The sequence below is a fragment of the Chrysochloris asiatica genome, unplaced genomic scaffold (genome assembly GCF_000296735.1).
Source record: "Chrysochloris asiatica unplaced genomic scaffold, ChrAsi1.0 scaffold00020, whole genome shotgun sequence".
In the NCBI taxonomy this organism is placed as follows: domain Eukaryota; kingdom Metazoa; phylum Chordata; class Mammalia; order Afrosoricida; family Chrysochloridae; genus Chrysochloris; species Chrysochloris asiatica.
Window position 1 is genome coordinate 22,986,507 of NW_006408538.1, and position 26,260 is coordinate 23,012,766.

The 26,260-nt window shown below is 42.9% G+C and overlaps 1 protein-coding gene across 31 annotated transcripts in view; it reads right to left on the reverse strand.

Moving 5' to 3' along the window:
- Positions 1-26,260, reverse strand: part of KCNMA1 (potassium large conductance calcium-activated channel, subfamily M, alpha member 1) — a 1,077,241-nt gene that overhangs the window by 335,401 nt on the left and 715,580 nt on the right. For 30 of the 31 annotated variants that reach the window (XM_006837432.1, XM_006837421.1, XM_006837418.1 and 27 more), the window contains 3 exons: positions 17,844-17,919; positions 15,468-15,638; positions 13,757-13,848 (listed from right to left, as the gene is read on the reverse strand). In XM_006837432.1, the coding sequence (XP_006837495.1) occupies positions 13,757-13,848; positions 15,468-15,638; positions 17,844-17,919 (339 nt within the window). Of the gene's footprint in view, positions 1-13,561; positions 13,654-13,756; positions 13,849-15,467; positions 15,639-17,843; positions 17,920-26,260 lie in introns of all 31 variants that reach the window. The other variant, XM_006837433.1, reaches the window with a different exon arrangement.

Sequence of the window (26,260 nt, forward strand, 5' to 3'; positions counted from 1 at the left end):
CATACAGAGTAAATTGAAAATCCTATACAGCTTTCCCTGAATACATTGTACTCACTTTGTCAAGGAGGTAGATGAAATGTGGCATATATTGATCTAGATGTCTCTGTAAAACTATAATATTTATATCAGATACATATGCTAGCATCTCTTCTGTCTTTTTGCTGAGACTTCTAATCATGCTCTCCTCGTCCAACTTCGCCACAACGCCTCCCACCATTGGTAGCCGCTGACAAGATGGGAATGGATTTTAAGAAGTATGTGTCAAGGGAATTCAGCAGCATTTTATCATAAAGAAAGCAAGTGGGGGTGGTTAGAGACCACATCACCTAAACCACACAGGGATCTTTACTAAAAGCCCATGTCTTGCCTCCAAGGTTGAACTTAAACCATCAGTATATGCATCGCTACCATGACCTGCATGCAAGCTGAGATCTAGGATATTTATGGACTTTTTATTCTCTATCACCTGGTCAGGTTTTTTTGTTTTTTGTTTTTTTTTTTTGCCTGCTTCATTCTAAGGCAGCTTTCCTGATTGAGTGAGGTTTGAGATCACTATTATCCAGCTATTCCCTGGAGGTTCATGATTCCACTGATGCAAAGGAAGAAGGTTAATCCAGTTATCACATTCCAGCATCCTCTGCGGTGACCCTTCCTGACTGACAGCCCGTCCCAAAGGAACTGCCTTCTACATGGGGAAGATCACTAAGAGCAAACAAAAGCTACAGATGGTCTGGGTGGGCTCATCTTTCCACCCCACTGTGGGACCTGGCTCTGGACCCAAATTTCATAGGGCTTTCAACAACTATTTTTGGACTAATGGGCTGGTTGGAGACATTGGCTCGATATGGACTCTCTGTGCCATGGTGAATTCAGAAGTAAACAGGTAACTGCAAGCCTGTTAACTCTCTGGCTGATACCACGCCCTCAAATCTCAAACAAGTTCAGACAACAAAACAGTTGAGAGTGTGTATTGCACCTTGAATCCCAAACCTTGGTGTTGACCATTTTCTGTTAGATGAAAAGGAAAAAAAAAAAAACAACAACAAGGAGGGCGGGCGATAAGGTAATTTCTTCCCCACTGTCAGATCTAGTACTTTGCTAATCACAAATGAAGGAAAAGCATTCTCCCTCCTATTGAGGAAGAAAATAAAGTAATCATTTTACTCAGCTGTCCATGGAACTACTCTGGAGGAGACAGGCTGTTTCTCTAAATGGTGGCAGAAGGCTGAGCAAATTGATCCCACCAGTGTAGCAAAGGAGACTCTGTTAAGTAGAGCCCCAAGGTCAGAACAGAGACAACTGACAGGCACAACAGAGAATACTGGAATGTCTCGACAAGACTCCAAAATGGGCTTGACTACTGGCAAGTGTATCTCATGGGAAGCCAGCTATGCTGTAGTGACTTGAAAGTACTGATGCTGAACAGATTTCGGCTGAGCTTCCAGACAAAAAAATGGACCAGGAAAAAAGGCCTGGCAATCTTTTTCTGAAAAGGAAGTCAACAAAAACACTATGGACCATAATGATCCATGGTAGCTAACAAGAGTAGATGTGCATGGAGCCCAAGTCTTTAAAAATCAAAATTGAGAAACTACACATTGGTAATGGAGTCCTGGGTGTGGCGCTGTAGGATCAGCACTGGACTGTGAACCACAAGGTCAGTGGTTCAAACCCACCAGCTACTCCTTGGAAACTCTATACGGGGTTGGAACCTACCCAACAGCCCGTAACAACAACAATGCAATCGGTGCAAATTCTCCTCCAAATTCGCATCTTAAATGTTGTGACACTAAATTGACACTAAGTTGACAAGGCTGATTCAATCTGATAGGAAAGTTCTGGAAACACTTCCCTGGAAGTTCTGCTTCTCTGGCTCTGATCTGACCTCTTGGGGACCTTGATTCCAAGCTTTCCCTTGGATTCTGCATGGTACTGTAACCATAAAAATAAAAATAAATCCTTTTCTGCTTAAATTAACAAAATGCTGTTTTTGTTCCTGGAAAAGACAAAGGAATAGATTTCAGAAGGAATGCAGCCATGCTGAGACCGACTTTGGACTTCTGACATCCACAACTGCAAGATAAGAAATGTGCACCGCTTTAAGAAACTCCATTTGTGGTCATTTGCTACAGTGGACAAAGGAAACCCAGACATCAATTAAGTGGAAAAATCAGGGTATGCAGAATAAGTTTCCAATCATTACAAGATTAGCAGATATCTAAGTATTACTCATATATGTATGTATGTATGTCAATGTTTGGGTGTGATGTGTAACCATGACAAAATGGAAGTGAATTTTAAGATGTACTTGTCAAGGGATGTGAATATGTGCATATATGTATACATGTGTGCATATATGTGTGTTCATGTGTATATGCGTATGTGTTTGATGTTGTTATTAAGTTCCGTGGAGTCGGTTTTGACTCATAGCAACTCAGTGTAGGGTTTCCTAGGAGCAGCTGGTGAGCTTGAACCACCGACATTGCTGTTACATTAATCCACAGCACCACACCAGGACTCCATATAGATGTATATGTTTATGTGCATATGTAGATTTTAATGTATGTATGTATATATGTGTGTGCATATAAATGCATGTGTTTATATTCATGTATGTGCACATGTGTGTGCAGGTATATGTGTGTACTTTGTGTGTATATACAAATACACACTAGCTGTGTGTTGTACATGCATGTGTGTATTTTGTGTTTGCATGTGTGCGTGCATGGTTGTTTGTAGGTATATATACATGCATGTGTGTGTGTGTGAGATGTGTGTATCTGAGTATGTTTGTGTGTGTATAGTACATACATATGTATACGTATGCATTTATATTTGTATTTGCATGTGTGTATGTGTGTGTACACATGTTTTTATATCTGTGTGTGTGAGCGCATGTAGAAACAGAAAGACTAACTGGCTCTATGGAAGATGACACAATAGTTGTCCGTGGGGGGTGGAACTGGTGGCTAGGAGGAAAGGATGTCTTTTTGACAAAGTGTAACCCTTTGTACCTTTTGCATTTTGTAACATTTGCATGCATGCATTATCTATTGAAAGCAAAAAAAAAAAAAAAATCAACATTAAAATACAGACACACAGATCACTTTCTGTTGCCCCAACCAAAGAACCCTAGAGTGGTAGGTTAGCTTCTCTTTAGTTCCTCATGTTAATGCTCTCAATAAGCACGTACATAGGCATTACCACCACCAGTTTGGTTTCCTTCTTTCCCGTCTTCCTTCCTTCCTTCCTTCCCAGAGTGGCTATTGTACAGCTTACTCACGTAAGCAATTCCTTAGTGACTTAAATCTCGCAAATTACAGTGATTGTGCCCGGATCTCTCCCTAATACCCTCTCCCCTCTGCATTTTATCTTTGGCTGTTCAAAAATAAGCCATTGCCCCCTTGGCCTGACTCTCCCATGCTAGTTGGGTGTCTACTGTAACAGAAAGATTGGGACACTGGATGGCACTTTCTCCACTTGGTAATGTCACTTCTGATGAAGCAGGGTGAGTTTTGCTTTGCAAACAAGTCTCGCCTCTGACCCTGACACCCTAGCAAGTCAGACATCACGTATTACATCACATGCTGTTGGGTGTGACCCTCCCATGAGAATAGAGTAAGCATGTCCATGTCTTATCCCTCGGCCCCTTGTTGCTTGAGCTCACACATGCTACTAGCCATTTACTGCAAGTGGTTGGTAAGTGCTGTTGAGTCAGTATAGGGTTTCCGAGGAGTTCCTGGTGGATTTGAACCTCTAACCTTGCAGTTAACAGCCCAGTACCTATCCTGCAGCACCACACTGGACTTTGCAAGTAGTCTCAACACATTGCATGTGCTTCATCGTGCCTTCAGCATCCATCGCACACACAGAACTGGGAGAGTCACGATAGGTGCGATGGAGTCTGAGAGGCATGGGAATGCAGCAGTCCTCAGAACAGGGTCAGCACCTCCCTTCCTTCCCAAACCTCTTGGCATCAGATCCAGAGCTTTCTAGGAGCACAAGGCACCCTACTGTTACCTGTTTCCCCGAAACTATGCCAATGGGTATATTGGAAGATGAAATCCTTTCAGAAGCAATTCTCCTAAAATGCTCGCCACCTTCAAGTTTGTTTTATACCGTCATGATTTTATCGAACAAAATTCCTGACAAAACAGCATTTCACGGGGACAGTCAGTTTCTGCTTGTCTGCCACTGGTTCCTTGGATACCCTGATGGGTCAAAGACTCAGACAGGTTCTAAAATAGGGGTTCATCCTAAAGCTGATCTGAATACTAGCTGGCATTGCCTCTTGGGTTTCATGGCGAGATGGCTTGTATAGATCTCTGAGTACCTCCCAAGTTCCCTTATTGAAGAAGCTACCAGAAAATAGGAGACAAAGTTCCCCTGGGACTCTGGAGGTGGTTGTAGGCTTTGGAAGGCAATACTATGAAAGGGCACCATCACTAAAAACTCAAATGGTCCTTCTAGGACCAGATTCTGATCCAATGAGTTTCTCGCTCAGTTGACCTCTATAGTAATTTGACAGAGACATCACACTGCAATGGCCAGTTATAAAGTCTCCTGCTTTGTGTTCAGTGTATGATGATAGTCACAATGGAATGAACCCAGAGTCTACTGGGAACGATTCTGCACAGCTTTAGGAAGCCTTCTGTCAGAATGAACAATTTACCAGGAAGACAGGAGACACGACAAAGCTTCATCTTTGGTATTTGCATTCGTTCTTTTGATTCTAAATCTACCAGTGAGGATTTGCCCGTCAAATGTGAGGTTGAGCAGAAAGAATCATAAGGGATTATAATTAGAAAAGCCATATTCAGAAATCATTTTTATGGAAGACAGAATATTTGAGAGCAAAAGTCTAAGCTTTAATATGACTTTTTTTTTTTGAAAACACGCAATGGATCTCCCACCTACATTTCTATTCTTGTTTTCAGAACAATAGCTGGAACATTTTGATAAGTGTGTGGAAAGGAGAAAGACAGCAGGAAGTGGAGGGGAGGGGGCAAGCCTTCATTCCATTAGTGTTATCAGGAAATTGATTTAATATGCACCCAAGTGTCTTTAAATAGAGCTTCAAGCTTGAAAGGGACTGAAGATGTGGCTTAGAAGAATCCAAAACAGATGCAAAGAAAGAAGTACGGACCATCTACACCCTCCAAGGCCTCGCTTGTCAAAAAGGACTAGCTGGCCTTCTACATTGTATGAAATGGCACTGAATGACACTTGCTTTTGGTATCTGTCCCTCTGTACTTAGTTTCAGAAACAGTCAAGGGTCATTTTTGCAAGGTATTAGGGCAATTGCATGGGTTGGTTTTTGTTTTTTTTTCCTTCCCCAAAAGCTGCATGCTAATCAAAGCAGAATGCCTAATCAATCCAACATGGCCTGTCAACTTGAATTATCTGTTTGTCTTCCTATTTACTGTATCTGTCTGTCTACAGTTCTTCGTATCTCTGTGAAGATCAGTTATTGAGGCCTGTGTTTCCTTCTGACTAGAATCGCTACCAGATGATCCTTGCTGGTGATATGTTGATGATTTGCTAATTTATGGCTTTTAAAATTTAGGAATCTGAAGAAATTGCTAGGGAGTTCAGGCTGGGAAGTCACATGGGCCACGCAAGGAGACAGCTTAATGGCTTATTTGACAAAGAACCGAGGTTTGTGTAAAATGCAAACTTCAGTCACATTTCCACCAGAGCGGTGTCTTTGGAGGATTAACGGAATGCCTGTGATATAGAAATCGTAAATGACATTTTATAGAAAACATCCCTCCTGAGAGCAGTCAGCCCCTTGCAGCCCACAGAGAAGTGGGAGTGAGTGGTGTTCGAGATACAAGTAAACAGGAAAGGAAAGGGGCCCATGAAACTCAGCCCAAGTCAACACCCCATGAATTGACCCTGAATCTTACTCCCAAGTGCGAGAGGCCACGCTTTCTCAGAAAGAGAAGGGATGAAAATGTTATTTTAGGAAGACTGTCACCTCTGGGAACCCAGAGGGGAGGTTTAAATAAACTCTAAGTTTGAATTTCCCAACCACTTAGGTGGTCAAATAATATAATATGTAGCTAAAGAAAAATGTGGTAGATTTGCAGATCTTTATGAGTGTGTAGACATACGTCTGTCCCCAGTGCCGGGTGGGTAGTAAGCCCTCAATAAACACATGTGGGATGAATGAAAGACACGATTCATGTTAATTCTTTTTGGTGAGGATAGAATATGAAGGGTAGGGAGGTAGATTACATGAGTCTTGGTAGTGATAGAATCCATGCTCTGATTTAGAAGATTGTTTCCAATTTCAATTCCTTTAAAAAAAAAAGGTCTAGAACCAAAGCAGACAAAACTAAGGGTGGAGGAGAATATGGAGTCAAATTTCATGTCGATACAAGACAGCCCAGAAAATGGTCTCAGGAAGGAGCCAAGGATAATGAGTGAGATGAAATTTATCTATTTCCCTTAAGAGGAAAGACAGTTAACTTCAGATCCAACAATCAGGACAGGCAGATGGGATGTGCTTTCGTGATAAGTCCGAGGAGAACACAGTCCAGGAGAGTTGGGAGCCTGAGAGAGAGGGAGCCACACACCTGAACTTGAAAACCTAGGATGCTCCTTCACAACAACACAAGAGGTAACACAAGCTGGGTGAAGTAGTCAGTAAACTTTAGCATCACCTTCTCTGTGGTGTCACTTCCTTGGACTACTTAATCTCGTGTCAAGAACCGCTGTTTCTACATTCACGGAATCTCAGTCTGGCTCTGCTTTCCCAGCCTGAATGAAACTCTGTAATTGATGCACACCTTCCACTTATCTATTACCTCATAATGTGACATTTCACATTAAAAACAATACTAAAGCCAGCTACTCTCCAACCAGTTTACATACATATTAACACACGGTGGCCAGGTTGTGGAGTTTAAGGAAGGTCTCTGGGCAACCACCAGGAAGCTGGACCATGCCGCCCGGAGTCCTCCGCTATCTCCTGCTGATGTTTGTGCTGCATCCACATGATCTGAGGCCCTAAAGCTCAAAATTGCTGTAGGGTAGGAAGGGAGGAAAGAAAGAGCCACAGGGGAGTGTTCAGAAGAAATGTATGTGAGTTTAATGACATCCCAAATGGAGCCAAACTGGTCTGAAGCCTGTGCTTTGATGGGGCCAGGTGAGTGGCCGGGCTCCCAGCAGCCTTGTAAGAGGCCCCCAAGCCTAGGTAACTCTCCAAGCCTGTTGGGATCTTAAAGACAGGGTTTTCCGCAGTAGGAGTGGAGCCCTGGAGGTGGCTTTAGTGGGGGGAACTCTGACCCAGCACAGGAGGAAAGTGAAGTGCGAACACCACGGACCCTCCAGTCAAATAGCCTGGCTTTATCCAACTCCAAGCCTCCTTCCTTCTCTGCAGAGGAATAATCTATAATTCATAACCGGAACTGACTCAGTGATACGCACACTGGTAAACTGTAGCAGCTATTATTTCTATGATCATATTTTCTAAATAAAATTTAAAAAACAACACAAAAAACTGGGCAAATGGATGGTCTGAAAACAGAAAAAAGAATTCTTCATCTTCAGATAACTCCGATTTCCACAAAATGACTAGTCCTTGGAACCTAACTATGTCCACGAGTGAGGTTGTTGTTGTTGTTATTGTTAAGTGCCATTGAGTCGGTTCCGACTCATAGCAACCCTGTATAGGGTTTCCGAAGAGCAGCTTGTGAGCTTGAACCGCTAATCTTGCAGTCCCAAACCGACCTTGCAGTTCAGCGCATTAACCCAAAGTGCCACACCAGTACTGGTGTATATAATAAAGCATTTACTATTGGTTTTAAACGGAGAAGCCTGAGCAATTCTCCCCACTTCTATAGTTTTGAACCCCCCTACAATTTTGAGGCCACACCAGGGTTGAAGACCACTCCCCCAACTCCCTCCAGGAAGATTCAGTGATCATTCTCACAAAGCTGTGAGACCACTACAAGAAATCTCTACTGAGCTGGGCTGCAGATCAACCAGGGAATTAAATAACACAGGTGGCGAAATCTACCAGGACAAAGAATGTTCTTAAGATAGCATGCTTGTTGGACCTGCCCAGAAGGGAGCCCAAGTTCTGGCAGGCTGGTAACCCAGGACGTGAACTGCCTAGAAAGGATGGAGGCAGGGAGGGGGTGGAAAGTTTTGAAATCTGCAAACAAGTCACAGGTCTTTACTTTGGACAAATCATGTGTCTGTCTGTCAGTCCTTGAAAGCTGTTTATTGCTGCAAGTATGCAAGTGGTAATTACATTTTTAGTGAAGTGAAAACAAAACATAAACAAAGGAAGAAGTGGTTTTATCTCCCCTGCCCCATTTGTTTCTTTGGTTCTTGGACCAGGATTGTTTGAGGCTGTGGGTGAGGAGGTAACAGACGCAAAATGAAACTCACATGGTTCTGTTTCCTCCCTCACATATATAGGCTCACTGGGAGCCCTGGTGTGGTGGCGTAGAATAAAGCACCGGACTGCAAGTTTGGCTTGACCTGCAGCAGCTACTCCTCAGAAACCTTATACACGGTTGCTATGTGTCAGAACCAACTCAATGGCACTTAACAACAACAACTACCACAGAGGGTCACTGACTTTCTACCTCAAAGTCAAGAGATGATCTGGAAGGCAGCATGGCTCAGTGGAGCAGATGACCCCAGGCTCAAATCCTGGTTCCATCTGCAGAAACTGTGTGATGTCCTGCAAACGACTTAACCCCTCTGTTCCCCAGTGTCCTCATCCATTCCAAATGGGGATGAACAGGACCTTCTTCACAGGGTCCCAGGGGTAGTTATTAAAATTACCACCATATAAGGCAGCCAGGAGTATGGAGCGTGCTGGCTTTTCATACTTTGCACTCCTCCCAGTGTCTTCTGTCTCCACCATTGTTTTGTGACCTTCCTCTTATTGTATATTACCTTCTCCTTCCCCCAAGCTAACGAAGTGTCTACCCTCCAGTCAGTAACCTACCCTCGCTTACCCTTTGTAACCTTCAGAGAATGTTTCTTCTCGATGTTTACGGTCATTGTTGTTATGTGCCGTGGAGTCGGTTCCGACTCATAGCTACCCTGTACAGGGTTTCCAAGGCTGTAAATCCTTACAGGAGCAGAAAGCCTCATCTTTCTCCTGCGGAACAGCTGGTAGTTTCCAACTGCTGACCTTGTGGTTCACAGCCCGATTCGTAACCACTACGCTACCAGAGCTCCAATAGTGGTCTCCCATAATGTTTATCCTTATGTGATGGACTAACTTCATGGTGCACATTGTCCTTGGATTCACACTCTTTCCAGAAGGATGTGTCACTCTTTTCTGCCGTATCAGGTAGTGTTCTAGAAGGCACAGCATTAAGTTTTACACAAAGTTGTCTTAGTTAGAATGAGCACTAGTTTGGTCTGTGATCATTATTCTCATAATTCATTCATCCTGGGGACCTTTCTCCAAGGTCATCCCATTCCTACTCCTGCTAACCCCTTATCGACTCCTTGTCTTTTAGTAAAGAGTCCTGGTGGGGTTGTGGTTAAGAACCCACCAGCCACCTTGTGGGAGAAAGATGTGGTCATTGGCTTCGGTAAAGATTTACAGCCTCGCAAACCCTGTACAGGGTCACTATGAGTCAGAACCGACTCCACGGCACATAACAACAACAGGACACCCTATGGGAGCATTTCTTCTCTGTTGCACAAGGTCACTCTTAGTCGAAATCAACTCAATAGTTTGCCTTTTGTTAGTCATTTCTCTCTTCTATGTGTCTTTTCGGCATTTGGCTACCAGGAAGGAACCAGTCAAAGTATGGAAACTCAACCCATTCTCACTCAGCACAATCACTTGATCTAGGACTACCTGAGTTTGGGGCCACAAAAACCTAGTCATGGGAAACACAAGTTCTGGAGGAATCCCAGCCCTGCCACTTCTAAGGAGGTGATGAAGGGAAATGGATTTGTCCCTGTGACCTCAGACCTGGATCTTGTCAGTTAGTTCTCATAAACACAAACAGGAATGGGCAGAGTTATACTCACAGAGGTCACCTCTGGGGAGAACTGCAAGGGGCTGTGGGAGGAAAGGGACCTCAAAGGCCATAGAGTTTCACGTTCCCCACAGCCTGAGCTGCAGAAGGAGCTACTCTTTGGAATAAGACTCAGGGTCTCAGCCCAACAGGTTAAGTGTCCTCAAAATTCAATTCAGAGAGACCTTCGTCTTTCACTGAACCTACACCATTTACCATTGAGTCCCCTTTGACTCAGGGCGGCTCCATGTGTGAGAGTAGAACTGTGTGCCTTCACACTGTCAACGACTATGAAGTAGGTAGGCTTTCCTTCCTAGGTGCCTTTGAGTGGATTCAAACCTCCAACCTTTTGGTTAACATCCAAGTGCTTAAATAATCCACTACCTGGGGACCCCTTTGTATACTAAAATACCTATTAATCTCAAAGCCCCAGTACATTGCTTTAATAAATCCTGATGCCCAGCTGTGCACCCACCAATATACCGCTGGCTTGAGATGCCCTGTGGATGGTCAGGGGAGAGTATTAATAAAAACATTGGAGACAGTTCACTCTAAGCTACTGAGAACGTGCTGATGATGAAGATATTTCTGCGGCTGCATCAAGAAGTGTTTACACTATGAAACACATGTAAATTAACAGTGACTATCAGGTGCCAAGGGAAACCTTTATATTCTCCAATATCCTGAAATAGGATAGCACGATCAACAAAATCCCCAGCTTCTCTGCCTCATCTTTGTACTCTAAATAATCTGTAGTTTGGGATTGCGAGTTACCTTGAGTTGTCTGACAAATTAATGTATTGCTAGAGAGGTTATTTTTGAATACAATATGCACACATAGATAAATCCCTTTATTTTGTTTTTATGTTTGTAGGTATTTGTTTTAATGACTCTCTGGGCATTCATCTGACTAAACCCTGGGAAGAAGAGTGCACATATTTGTGATCATGAGGACAGCACACACATTTATGCACAGACAAAAACGTGGAGCACAGCACGCTATTTTAAGGGTCTGAACTCCATCTTTCAACAAAGTTTAGCTGCTTTCATTTTGCAAATGCATTTAATTTTATCTGGAAACTTTTTGACGTTAGAAATAGAACAACTGTAGTTTCTCATTATGTTTGCTGCCAGAATCCATGCTTGGTTGCTCAACTAAAGACCTTATATTGCTAATTAGTACCACATGCCCATATCCCAAGCGAAAGAAAAGTTATTGATTCTGACAGCCCATTCTCTCAACACTGAATTCCAAATGAAAACTCAAATTTTGGCCAAACATAACATTTCATCAATCTTGTTCTACTGACTGGAAAAACAACATCAAACAAAGGGTGCTAATGGCCCTGTATTACCGTTCCCTTCCCAAGCTTGTATTTTCTGATGAAAGATCTAAGTGACCAAAGGCCTTCTTTAAACTACCCAGTAATTAGCTTTTGAACCAGGAAACAATGCGTAAAGTAAAGCCAACAGCCCCAGTGTTGATGACAGAAACCGGTTCTGTCCGAGGGGTCCCTGGACATCGGAGACCCAAAGAGAACATTAAAAGCAAAGTGTGCATTTTCATAAAAGAAGGGAAAAAACAGAGAGTGAACCAGACTTACAACCGTGATAAAAGATTATGAAGCAAGAACAAAAGCTGCAGGAAGTCTGTGATCTGAAGTCCCCAGCATGTGGGGGTCTAAGTGACAAGGCGGAAAAGATGACTGGGCTAGACCAAGGACTGGTGAGTGAGTGTCGAGCTGAGGGCCTCATCTGGTCGCCCATCAACAAAAGCGGCCAGCTACCATGCCCACCCACATTGGACCGGCAAACAGCTTTTGGGGGGAAAAAAATTACCTGGAGTCTTCGTCAAGAAGTATTATCAACACAGACTTCAGAGCAATTAATTTTATTGACTTCTTCAAGGGCAGGGACAAGGAAATGCTGGCTTACACTGTGAGTTGGGAAGCCACAAAGAGAGCTCAGGCCCTCAGAATACATTCTGTTTGATAGCGACCTGTCCCCATCTTAAAGCCCCAATGAACAGACAAGCTGTTTTCTCCTGGCATGTGAGAGGTTATCAAGGGATGTCTCTGAACTTATTTGGCCTTTTGGATCCAACCAGTGGTCCAGATATTGGAACAGCTTGGTCCTAACCTCATCAGGGCTGTGAAGATAATAGGAAGAGGAGGAATACATTAGAGGAGTGTGTAGCCTCTACTGACAAAAAGCCAACTGGCTTCCTTTTGCACACTGTCCTTTGTTCCTTGGAAAGGAAACTGGCGTCGTGTGGGTAGTTAAACAAAATGAACCTCTTTTCCCACCTCCTCATTTGCTAACAGAGGTCTGGACACCTGAGCCCAGGATGCGCGGGGGTCCTAACAGAAGACGGGGGGCTGGCTCCATGTAATGTGGCCTCCAGTCCGCAACAAGCAGACGACTGGGGAAAAGGCTATTGGCTTTATTTTATTCCCTTTTTTTTTTATGTAAACAAACAAACTAGGTTATTCTAGAGTTTGTTTTGAAATAAACTATGGGGAGACATTTCCACCATAAAACTTCCATGACAGCCAAGGGACTGGAACGGACTTTCTGGGGTGTTGCCAGATATGGGGTGTGAGCACAAGGAAAGAGTCTTCAAGCTCTCCACTAAAGATTTAAATGCTAGACTGCGTGTGAATTGTGTCTCAAAAACACCACTCTGCCTCTCCCTTAACATCTTCTCTCAGAATGGTTTACCAACAGAGCACTCACATGGCAACATTCTGCCACTTACATAAGGCCCATATAATGGCATTCCTAGGAGCTCTGGTAGCGTAGTGGTTACGAATCGGGCTGCGAACCTTAAGGTCAGCGGTTCGAAACTACCAGCTGCTCCACGGGAGAAAGATGAGGCTTTCTACTCCCGTAAAGATTTACACCCTCAGAAACCCTATACAGGGTCGCTATGGGTCGGAACCGACTCGATGGCACTTAACAACAACAACAACAAGAACAAAAGGAGAGTCTCCAGAAAAAGCACAGTCATGTTCGGGAAGCCCAACAAGTCATTCATCGGGAACACTGCGCAGTGCCCAGACATACCACTAACAGAACTGTCCTGGGTCAGAGGAATTTCAATGGGCCACTCTGAGGACACAATTGGTGTCTCTTGGCTAAAGAGGGGAACTGGTTCTCTGAGGACCACAATGCCTTTCCAGTAGGAAGACTTTGATCCCACCCTCTGTAGAAGGTCACCAGAGCATGGCATCACATTACTTTGGAAGACCACAGTCAACCACTAAGTCAGTTGGTATGAAGAACAAATGATCTTGGTCCACTTGCTAGGAGTCAGAAAAGCATGGGCTTAGTTATAGATGAATCCCCATTCCAGGAGAAATCAGTATTCCTCTTGGAAAAGATGGATGGGAAGAAAATTGTGAAAAGGCCTACGTAGGTGGTCCAAGTATAACCCTTGAAAACACACCCCACGCAGAATGTAACTCTTTTTTCATAGAAGTCTGGATTCAGGCCTTTCCACCACACGGACTCATGAAAGTCACTCAACCAAGTCTTTTCTGATGCAACTGACTTACTTTCTGCCGCCATGTTTGTTAAAAGTCCCGCCGAATTTATTCCGGTTCAGGATCAGAGCAGCAATTTCGGGCACGTAGCGGGCAAACATTGCCTACATGCATGAAACAAAGAAACAAGAGCAAAAAAAAAAAAAAAAATAGCATGCAGAGAAATTCTCCCATGATGCAGGCAGGAAAACTTCTTGGTATACTTACTTTCTTCCACTAACCGCACTGTATGAGCCCCCATATTTCTTGCGGTTTCCTATTAACTCTATGATTTCAGGGACGTAGCTGGCAAACATGGCCTGAGGAAAAGATAGGAGACAGAAGAGATACTAAAAAGACAGGCCAAAGAAAGGGGTGAACTTTTCAGAAGTGGGGGGGCGGGGGGGGGCGGACACTAAGATCTGAAAACACAAAAGGATTAGAACTATGAAGGTATATATATTCATATATTTGATTATTAAAAAATAAATATAAGCACACAAAAAGGGTAAGATCCTGGAAATGCACAGGACAAAACAAAATATGAATCAATCTAGACAGCTAACAAAAACAAAGCACGCAGTTGAGAAAAGTCCCAGTGCGGTAGGAATAAATAAACTGGCATCTAACTCTTCTTTCTGAAGAGAAGAAAGTTACAGGGATGCATGCTAGTGAAACTACATTCATACACACACGCACACACACAGACTGCTGTGAAGGCGGTTCCTTCTCATCAACACTCACGAGGATTCTTTACGAATTTCTAGACAATCAACACTGAAAGGAAAACATTCAAAAATACACCTTTCTATGAAAAAAAAAAATTACTAAAAAAAGCACACAAGGTAAATTCAGGTGATCACATGGGAGGGAAAGAAGACAGGGAAGGAGGTCAAAGTTGCCATGTTTTGTCCAACAAACATCTCGCTAGTGGCTGGATACTCCTAGGCTCTTGCTTTCTGATAACTGGGTGGCATTATCTAGAAGGAACTTCTAAAATGCTGGAGAAACATTTATATTCATGTACACGAGCACATGTACATTTCTATACATTTTAATGTATCTTTCATGCATACAAAATAGACAGATGTGTATGCATAAAGAAATATACATGCACGTGCAGTGCACATAAATGACTCACTTAGCTCATACACACACAGCAAAAAAAAAAAGGAATTCTCAGCTCAAGTTGAGTGGCTTTGAAAGACAAAATGCAGCAGCCATCAACGTATTGCCAGAAATCCCCTTTGAATATTACATCATAACCGACATTTGAGAGCTACGTAGCGATCTGCCTAGACCAAAATGTTTTTTTGAATTTCTGGCTTGCAAAGGTGGTGGGAAAATATTTTGGGTGTGTGGCTGCATGAGGGAGCTGGCTGTTTGTGAAACTTTATTGGCTCATAGGCAATGTCCGTGTGGATGAGCTCCCTGTGTTCACCATCCTCTGCTGGGCTTTTGAGGCTCTAGGGCAGGCCCCGGTCACAGTGTTTGTTGGAAGTGTAGAATGGGGCATGACGTGGGAGGCAGGGGTGTTCTTGAAACCACTAACTGTCTACAAAGTATCAAAATCATCTACCAGGTCACTTCTAAGTGTCCTTGCAGAATACAAGATCCTGACTTCCATGGTTAAGGGGCAGAACTCACCACTTACTAACAATATCTCTTTCTTAAGACTATCATGGGTGCTCCTGGCTCTATAGTTGTCCCCAGCAAAAGCAGTGCAATTAGATGGCACCTCTCCTTAGTCTTTGGGAAAATAACACACTGGAGTACATGCAGAGGAGCCATCGTGTGCATGTACTGACTTAGCCAGATTGTAACACTAAGACAATCACTGACTTCTAACACACCACATGAAACTACAATGCTTTCAGGAAATGTATACTAGAAAACATTAATGACCATACAAGTCTAAATCATAATAAAGAGTTTTTACCAGTCCCCCGAGGATGAAGAAGACCATGAAGAGGCGGCCTAGTGTGGTTTTTGCATAAACATCCCCATAGCCGACCGTGGACATGGTGACCATGAGCAAATAGACACATTCCCAGTAAGTCAGAGCCTGGTTGTTCTGAAAATTTTCCCATGGGTCCCCTGAATTCTCCACCTAAAAGGACAGAAGAGAACAAGAAAATAAAATTATATACAAACAGAATTGCTGAAATGTAAGAACTCCAACTGCTCATGGCTGGGCATTGGTCTTTGGATAATGATTACATATCCTAAATGGACTTCTGAGCATCTCTCAGAGGTGGCCTCCCTTCCTCAGCATCTCCGCAGAAGGTCCACCCTTCAAGAATTCCCATGCGGGTAGGAAAAGCAATTTGCATTTGACCAACCTTTAGACCAGGGGCCTGAAAACTTTGTCTATAAAAGACCAAAGAGTAAAGATTTTCAGGTTGGCTTTCTGTCACAGTTTCTCAACTCTGCCATAGTAGTGTGAAAGCATCCATCAATCAATTGTCAGCAAGTCAACTACAATTCATGGCGCCCCTACCTACTGGGTCAGAGCAGAGGGGTTCCACAGGGCTTCCCAGGACGTAACCTTGCAGAAGCAGGGGGCATCTGTTGTTCTTAAGTGCCATCAAGTTGATTCCAACTCATAGTGACCCTGGAACAGCTGGTGGGTTTGAACCACTGACCTTATGGTTTGCAGTTTAATGCTTACCAAAGTCCAAGGGGCCTCTAGGTGGGTTCAAATCTCCAACCTTTTAAGTAGTAGTCAAGTCCCTATGCCACCCAAGGACTCTGCCTGGAGATGGCCCGCTTTGGTTCAAGGACTAATTTTCCTACCCTTGCTTGAGGCTTTATGAAACACTTCATTATCATTCCACTGTATCTGATCTGCCCATAACGCTGTGGGCTTGGCAGGAGAGCCACTGTGTCTCTGTCTGGAGGTGACCAGATCTTCAGGAGCAAGCGAGGGGCTGGGCTGACTCCTGTCCACTATCCCACACTCCCAGCTCTGCTGCCCAGTAGATGGTCCACTCAGGTGGCCTGTCCATGTGGCTAGCCTCTACTTCTGCCACCAGGCTTTGTCACACATCAACCTTTGTCCTCAATCTGCCATTTCCCTGGAGATGTTCACATAACAGCTCTGTGAACTGAGCTCACTTGCCTCCTAAAGTGCATTAACTCCACTGTGTGCATGCTTTTGGAGCCCTGCCATGGTGCAGCGCTGTAGGGTAAGCACTGGGCTGGACTGCTAACCACAAAGTCAGTGGTTCAAACCCAGCAATCACTCCTCAAAAACCTTCTACAGGGTGGCTATGAATCAGAACCAACTCGACAGTACTTAACAACAACATGTTTGCTTTTAGCCCTTGGCACTTGGTTGCAGCAAGAGTTGGGGTGATTCGTCAGTGTTCAGACAAGAATCCCATTGGTACAATGAGAGCTAGGTGGCGAGCCGCCAGTGCCTCTCAGCTTCCCGCGCAGGCCTGTGTTCATCTGGAAAATAACTGTGAACCTCCTCCCATCCCCACCCCCCATCCCCCAAAGGTCCTGTGTAGCACAGATGGGTACGTGCTCCACAAGTGGTGAAGAGGTTCATGGTTCGCATCCACCCAGAGGTGCCTCAGGAGATGCATGGCGAGGTACCCCTGAAAATCCTATGAACACAGGGACATTTTGCACACATGGGCACAAGGGGTTGCCTTAGTCTAAATCAACTTCATGGTAGCAACAACGAGGTCTCCTTATAGAAACAGACGTACAGCTTCATAGCTAAATGGGACTTCTTCCAGTGATAACAACTTGTGTTCATATGAAACATGCTTCCCACATACCCATGCTCCCTAAAGGCAAGGGAAGGTGAGAACAGCTTGACTTAAGACTTTTGAAGAGTCATTAATTTTTAAAGAATTATTATTTTTGAGGTGCCAAAGAACCAAAGGTGTTTTTTTGTAAAGGCGAGGTGGAGAGAAACCGAGGGGTCTGAATTTGTTGTTTGCTAAGCCAGCTGTGTGGGTCAAACTCCGGATCTTCTACCCAGGCCTTTTCTGGGCGTTTCCTGAGGAAGCACTGCCATCTTGTGGTTGCTTCAGATTATTGCATGCAAGATGAGAAACCTACCAAAAGTCCACTGTTACACTGGGGAACTGAAATAGACAAAACATCATTCACCGTTTGGAACTAATTGAGGATAAAGGGGTTGGAAAGCCAGACAATTGTGTGGTTGCTTCCCCTTTTCCTGCATTCTACAGCTGGTCTGAAGCTCCTTTCCAGAGGGATAAATTTCGGGTAATAAGGTGACCCACGGAAGCACTTGTTTCAGAAAAAACAGAGTGGAGGGGTCTTCCAAGATACTTACCAAGTGGATGAAGCCGGCTGCTGTTAACCAAGTGCTGATAAATATGGAGAGGAGATTCACCAGCTTGATGGAATTACTGTGTAAAAGAGACAACAATCAAAATCCCCAAGTTACAAAGAGTAGACTATGCTAAGTCTGGTCACTGATGGGGAGAGTCAACCACTTCTCCACTCAGGGAGAAAGATGGCGCTAAGTTAGACAGGTGTGAAGGACAATTGCAGCTGTTCTCTAACTGAATCCACTCTAATGCTGTCAAAATTAAAATCTTTACAACTTTTATTTGAAAATCTTCAAATCTACAGATAAATGGAAAAACCAGTACAATGAATGTCCACATACCCTTTACCTAAACTAACCAATTATTAATGTTCTACCACACTGGCTGTATCTTCTCGGTATATTTTATCTTCCTTCCTTCCTTTTTTTTTTTTTTTTTTTCAATTTGGCTGAATTATTTGCAAATGTAGATATAGTCCAGATATACTCCAAGACTCAACTTTTTAGAAGGACATTTTGAAACAACATTACACCTCAAAAAATTAACATGATTTAAGGAACGTCATCTAACTTGCAGTCTTTTATTAAATTTGTCTACTTGGCCCTAACAGTTCTGATGTGACACTATAGGATAAGCAATGGACTGCAGTTCATACCCACCGACCGCTTCTCAGAAACTCTATCCAGTGTCCTATGAGTTGGAACTGACTCGATGTCACTTAACACCAACAAAACTTGGCCTCAAACTGTGTTTATAGATGTTTTCATTTTTTCTTCCAGATCCAGGAACCAATCAAGGTACACACACTGTATGTGGTTATTATGTCACTTTGACCCAGGGATCAAGAAACATTTTCTATCCAGGGCCACAGAGTAAATATTTTAGGCTTTGTGGGCCATCTGGTATGTCTCGCACAATTCAACTCTGCCACTATAGCGTGAAAGCAGCCTTAGGCAATATCTAAAGGAATGAGTTGGTTGTATTCCAAATAAGATTTTATTTACAAAAACAGATGGGGGTTAGATTTGGAACATGGGCTACAGTTTGTCAATCCCTCTTTATTGTTGCTGGGGCTGTTAGCCTATTCCAATTCACAGTGACCCTAAGTACAACAGAAGACAACACTGCTTTCTCCTGAGTAACTTTCACAACCCTTCCGACATCCAAGTCCATTCTCACAGTGACTGACACACTCCGTCTCATTGGGGGTCTTTTTGCTGAGCCTCTACTTTGCCAAACATGATGTCCATTTCCAGGCACTGTCTCTTCTGATGATTTATCCAAATATGTGAGATGAAATCCCACCACGTCACTTCCAAGGAGTCTTCTGGCTGTAATTCTTCCACGATAGACTTGCCCTTTCTTCTGGTGGAGGTGGTGGTGGTGGTGGTGGTGATGTGTGTGAATTTGATTCGGACTCACAGCAACCCTGTGTATCATCATTTCCTAGGCTGTCAATCTTTATAGGAGCAGAAAGCCTTTTCTTTCTCCTGAGGAACAGCTGGTAGATTCGAACTGCTGTCCTTGAGGCTAGCAGCCCAACTCATAACCCACTATGCTACCAGAGCTCCTTATTCTTCTGGTTGTTGTTGTGATGTGCCGTGCAGTCGGTTCTGACTCATAGTGACCCTGTACAGGGTTTCCAAGGCTGTAAATCTTTACGGGAGCAGAAAGCCACATCTTTGTCCTGCACAACAGCTGGTACTTTCGAACTGCCAACCCTGAGATTCGCAGCCCAATTAGTAACCACTATGCTACCAGAGCTCCTTCTGGTAGTCCATAGTATATTTAATATTCTTTGCCAATATTTTTAAGAGATCTTTTACAGCAGGTCTGCCCAACGGTGTTTGATTTTCTACTACTGCTTCCATGAATATTGATTGTGGATCTGAATAAAATGAAATCCTTGACAACTTCAATATTTTTTCCAATGATCATGATGTTGTTTATTGCTTTAGTTGTGAGGATTTTTGTTTTCTTTATGGTGAGGTGTAATGATCCATATTGAAGCCTGTACTTATTGATTTTCTTCAGTAAGTGCTTCTAGTAACTTTCAGCAAGTAAGGTTGTGTCATCTGTATATTAGAGGTTGTTAATGAGACTTCCTCCATTCCTGATACCCTGTTCTTCTTCATATAGCTCAGCTTCTTAGATTATATGCTCAGTAAACACACAGAATAAGTATAGTGAAAGGATTTAATCCTGATACATACTTTTCCTGATTTTAAACTATTCGGAGTCACCGTGTTCTGTTTGAACAACTGCCTCTTGGTCTATGTACACGTGACTAGGGGTCCATGAGAAAGAGGAAGACCCCCAATGAGATGTATTGGCACAGTGGCTAAGGCAACGGGCTCAAATACAGGAACAATTGTGAGGTGGGAACACAACTGGGCAGTGTACATAGGGTTGCTATGAGTTGGTACTGACTCGATGGCACCTAACAACAACAACAAAATAATTAAATATTCTATACTGTGAATTCTTCATACTGTTACTGTAATTTGTCAACATCTATACAATTGAATGCCTCGCTTGATCAATAAAACACAGGTACACATCTTTCTAATATTCTCTGTTTTCAACCAAGATCCATGGGATATCAACAATGATACCCCTCATTCCAAGTCCTCCTCTGAATCAGACTTGAATTTCCTTGCTGATTTACTGCCACAACTGGTTTTGAATTATCTTCAGCAAAATTTGATTTGCACGGGACACTGATACTTTTGCTTGATAATTTCTGCCTTCTGTTTTATCACCTTTCTTTGAAATGGATATGAATATCTGACTCTCTTCCAGTCAGTTGGACAGGTAGCTGCATCTCTCCTGAAATACAACACTGCCAGTGACTGCTAAATAGACATATGCCTACAAGGAAGATCCAGTTACTGTAATTATTATTCAAATTTCCACAGCAACCACTAATGCCAAAGATAAGGAAATTTAAGATTTTTTATTAACTTCTGCAGTATGAAATTGATGAAACATGTAATCAAGATACATTGATGATTATGGTGATTGGAATGCACAATTTGGACACAAACCAGAAGGAATCAGCAATTGGGAAATGTGGCCATAGTGACAGAAATGATGCTGGAGATCACATGATAGAATTTTTGAAAGACCAAAAAGACTTATTCATTGCAAATACCTTTTTTCAACAACATCAGCAGAGACTAAATATGTGGCCTTCACCTAATGGAACACACAGGAATCAAATCAACAATATCTGTAAAAAGAAGACTATGGAGAAGTTCCAGAATGAGGAAGGAACAGCTGTGAAGAGACCATCCGTTTGCTCATATGCTAGTCCAAGGTGAAGTTCAAGAAAATGACAAGTCCATGAGAGCCAGATTTGACTGAATATCTTCCTTCTGACTTTAGATACCATCTCGAGAATGGATTTGATGAACTGAACATTGATAACAAAAGCTCAAATGTGCTGTGGAATGACATCAAAGATATCAGATAAGAAGATAGCAAAAAGATCATTAAAAAAACAGAAAAGAAAAAAAGACCAACGTGGATGTCAGAAGAGACTCTGAAACTTGCTCCTGAATACGGAAGAACTAAAGTGGAAGGGAGAAATGATCAAGGAAATGAGCTAAACAGAGATTTCAAAGAGCAGCTCAAGAAGATAAAGAATTATCATGAAATATGTGAAGAGCTGGGATTAGAAAACCAAAAGGTTGCTAAAGAACTGAAGAAAAAAATCCCAGCTTCAAGTTTCAATATTGAAGGATTCTAGGGACAAGACACTTAATAATGCAGGAAATAATATCAAAAGAAGAAGGGAGGAATATAGAGAGTCACGGTACCAAAAGGAATTGATCAATATTTAACCATTCCAGGAGGCAGCATATGATCAAGAACTGATGGAGGAAAGCCATACTGCACTGAAGACATGACTGAATCCCAACTGAAATGTTTCAATGAAAAGATGGAGCACTGGAAAACCTCACTTGTCTATGCCAAGACATTTGGAAATCCCTGCTTTGTTGATGTTAAGTGCCATCTAGTCAGTTCTGACTCATAGCGACTCTGTATAGATCTCGCCACTGAAAGGCACCACATACCTGCAAAATTAATAACTTATCGGAGGGTGAGATTTGCCCTGCACATGAACCTACCCATGGAAGTACCATGGAAGAAGGGCCTTGTTCGGTCGGTAATGAGTACAGCCAAGAAAACCTTATGGAGCGGTTCTACTTTGTAACTTAGCAGCAAATGGTTTGGTTTTGGGTTTGGTTCAGGTAGGACTTTGAGACAATATTAATACTCTGTCCTCCAAAAAACTTTGCTCATGTTAATACTCAACTAGGAAGCCCTTTCCATAGATGAAAACATTTCCACTCTTCAAGGGCTAGCTCAGTGACCACCTTTCCTCCTTTATGTTTCTCCACCCACCCTGAAATCCAAACTGACTGCTCCTCCTCGTCTCTTCCGTCCGGTCACTCACTGGCAGTTAATCCCATGTTCTTAAAACATCTTTCATAATTCCTCTTCAGATTGCTATTTGACTCCTGTGTTCTTACTTCATCCTGCAGAAACTAACTCCTTTCCATTTTCTACCCTGTCAATCTCCCGAAAGTTGGGCTTACTACATCTCACAGGGCAGATAAAGAGCGGCAGATTTCAATTCTAAGAGTCTAGAACCACAGGAACCAAAACAGCTAAGACTCTGGCCATTCTTTGGCAGGGTTTCTTCTGTGCAGTCCTTTACTACAGGCTTTTCCTATCATCACAACCCTGTGAGGCCAGCCGAGGTTAATAAGCTTACACAGCACACCGCAGACTTGGGATTTGAACCCAGGAAGTTTGGCTCCACTCTTAGTCAGTACACTGCAGAGTTCAAGAGCCACAGACCAGAGTCCTTCACAAAACTGTCCTTTGATTGTTGAGTAAAGCTGTGCCTCACCCCTGTGTGGGGGACATTAGAAGGATCAGAAAATATTACCCCAAGGAGAAGAGTGATTGGAGAGATTGAGTCACCTCTTGAATGGCCACAGAAAAACTGTAAAAGGATACAGTCTGACGACTATTCCAGGGTCACTACGTGCCAAGGAATGTAGGACAAGGGCTGTGGCCAATTGAGAAGCAAATGGATTCAAAAATAGAGATCTGGGTGAAGGTCAGAATCAGTGGTTCTAGGATAAGCATGAAGTCCAAGTCCAGTTTTCCTTTTTTCTTTCTTTCACGTAACTGAGTATGAGGACCTGTGGTCTTAATTTTCTAGAGTTGATTCTGACACATTCCGTGGAAAGAATGTGCCTATCTTTTCAAGTCTGTGAGTGAGACTGATCTTTTGAAATGTATGGAAAGATTTCCTTTTGGTTCGAAACCATATAGTAGAAAAACAACAGAAATATCTATGCCCTCTTTCTAGAGCGGCCAGATTATAATTGAACTTCACATGGCTACGTGGTCAATGCAAACTAGAGCAAAAAAAACCTCAAAATCTTCTCCCGTCTTTACTTTGTAAACCCTCTAAGACGTGATCGAACACTGCTGTTGTTAAGTGATATCAAGTTGGTTACGACTTATAGCAGCCTTGTATAGGGTTTCTGAGGAGTGGCTGGTGTGTTTGAATCTTGATGTTAGCAGTCCTACAGTGCTTGTCCTACAGTGACTACAGAGTCCACACCAGGACTCTAAGGTTAGGAAGTGAGAATTAGATGACAAATGGGTAGCCTGTGGCAAAGGGAGCAATCCCCAGGAAGGCTGTGTTGTTCATTTTCTCAGAGGATAATTAAGTAGCAAGTTGATTCACTTACATACTCTTGAATCCTTGAGGCCTGAACAAATCAGTGCCCCACCAACAACCATTTGGCTCTCTCTTAAGATATTAAACCTATTGGAGCCTCTGAGCCTCTTGAGGCTTTGGAAAAACAGCCTAAATATGGTGATTATTAATCTCTAAATGATTGCTACAGTGATATTAATAGTGCTTAAGGGAGCTCTTGCTGTATGTAGAACACTTAATCACTGTTGCTGAAACAGCCCACATTCAGCACTGAAATCTGATTATTTTTATGACATCAGCATCGTTCGTAATTTGTTTTCCAAATTAAACTCTACAGCCAGGCAATAATCTGAAAGCTATGGGCAAAAGATGCAAGATTAGCTCTTGTTGGACTTTGTCCATGTTCTGAAATTCTAACCTTGCCAGGCTCAGTAGGGCTCCTTGGAAACACAGAGGGGGCGGGGGGTGGAGGGTGGCAGGGCAGGGTTGTGTGTTCTGCTGGCAAAAGGAGTCGTTGGAAACATTCATAGTCTTCATGGTCAAGCCCAGAGGTCTGGACCAAATTTGAAGTTTCCAATTATTAGAATCATTCGAATATGTCTTCTGCCCACATTCTCATGCCTTGAGAAAAGAATGGAGTATCACCTCATCATGAAAATCTAAAAGGAATTCTTTCTTGTGCTTCTTTGCCATGAGTTCCCATCAACCACTAGAGCCAATCTGCCAGTGGACACAGTATATTATCAAGTGTGGACAAAGGGCCCTTGTTGGGCCATCCAAGGTCTTTTCCAGGACTCCATCGGTATTGAGAGAGAGAAAGTCTGACTCCTAACACTGTAGCTATAAGTCTAGTGTTCTTGGGGTCACTGTTTCGTGTTGTTGCTAAGTACCATCGAGTCAGTTCCAACTCATAGTAACCCTGTATAGGGTTTCCAAGGAGTGGCTGGTGGCCTTGAACCACTGATCTTGTGGTTTGCAGTTCTGTGATTTTCCTATAGCACCACACCAGGACTCCACTGCCATCTGCATATTCCACAAGATATGTATGTTAATGCCGAAAACATCATCCACTTTCTGCAGAGAAGCACAACTGTGTCTCTGTTCTGCTTGCCCCCTCTTTTCATCTTTGTTTCGAGCTGAGAGTAGTGAGATACCAATGGCCTTATTTTGTTTTATTGATGAACCTGGTAGTGTAGTGGGTTACAAGCAGGGCTGCTATTTGCAAGATCAGCAGTTCAAATCCCAGTTAGTCCATGGAGAAAGATGCGGTTTTCTGCTCCCGTAACAATTTACAACCTCAGAAACCCTATACAGGGTCACTATGTCCACTGTTAGACAGATATAAATATGATGCCCACAGTCACCCAAAAAAGTCAAATGGAACTTAATGGTCTGACATAAGACATGGAGGGCATGAAGTCAAGTTTTGACAAGTCTACCGCTTAGGTATTGCTACCTCCCATCAGCTCATCTTCATCCTGACATCCCCCGTCTAAGGCCATTCCCTCAGACTTGCCTGGACCACTTCCACTCAACACCACCTGGTCTCTGATCTCTAGTCTCACACACTTGAAACTCACTAGCTACATAATCGGTATAGTGTGTGTGTCTTTCTAAAACGTAAATCTGACCGTGTCCCTCTCCTGCTTAACACCCTTCAATGGTTCTTCCTTATCTTTAAAGTAAAACTCAGAACATCGAAGAGCCACCTACCACCTTCCTTCAAGTGTCCGTATCAGATCTTTTTTAGATAAGTGCTTTACATAGGAGCCCTTTCTGAGAACATAAATGTAATACATTGATTTCAGTTCTCAAAATGTGCACAAATATTATATTAAGAAAACGATGGACAGAAAATAGGGGAATATTTAGGGAGGTTTGCATGGACCAAATGGGATAGAAGTAAATAATAATGTACACTCAACCTTGGAATAACAGGGCTCTTTGATACAGTAATCAAGGCATTGTCTGATTGGGTAAGAGAGGGGAAAAAATGTTAAGGGGCTTGACTGTATTGTGGATATTGGTTTCCCTTGCCTACTATTGTAAAATAGACATTTTCATGGAATAGAAAGGAACATTGGGAAAGATGATTACAAAAAACTTGTAAGCCTGTCTTCAGCCTATAACTGATTGGATAGGCTAAAAGGGGTACTAGAATTTTCCCAGAGAAATAGGTTTCGTGTTAAGCCTTTGTAGAGTATAGGGTCTTAGGCAGAATCCTGAGCTCCATCCAGAATCTTCTGAGGTGGGACATTCCTACTTAAAAGGACATGCAGACCAACCCAGAGTGGCTAGAGGAATAAAAGATATTTGAAAGAAAGACCAGCAAGGGAAAAAAAAAAAAAGTAGACTGTCCAGCTGGTATAAGAACAAACAAGTTGTTAATCTGAGAGCCATCAAGGCAAGAAAAATCAGCCCATCAGGATAATGACCCTTGCAAGACTGAAACTCAAAGGGAACACATGAGCAGACTTGTAAGTTCACTGGAGACCACTTTCGTCTCCTTGTGAGTGGAAGTGGCAGAAAAGCAGCAAAGAAGACATGGACTGAGTTCAACCATGTTCCATAGACTCCTGTCGACCTTGAGATGAGAGGAAGGGCAGGTTGGTCTGAAGTTTAGGAAGACTTGGGAACTCCTGAGCTCATAGATCTAGCCACTGGGGGCTAGAG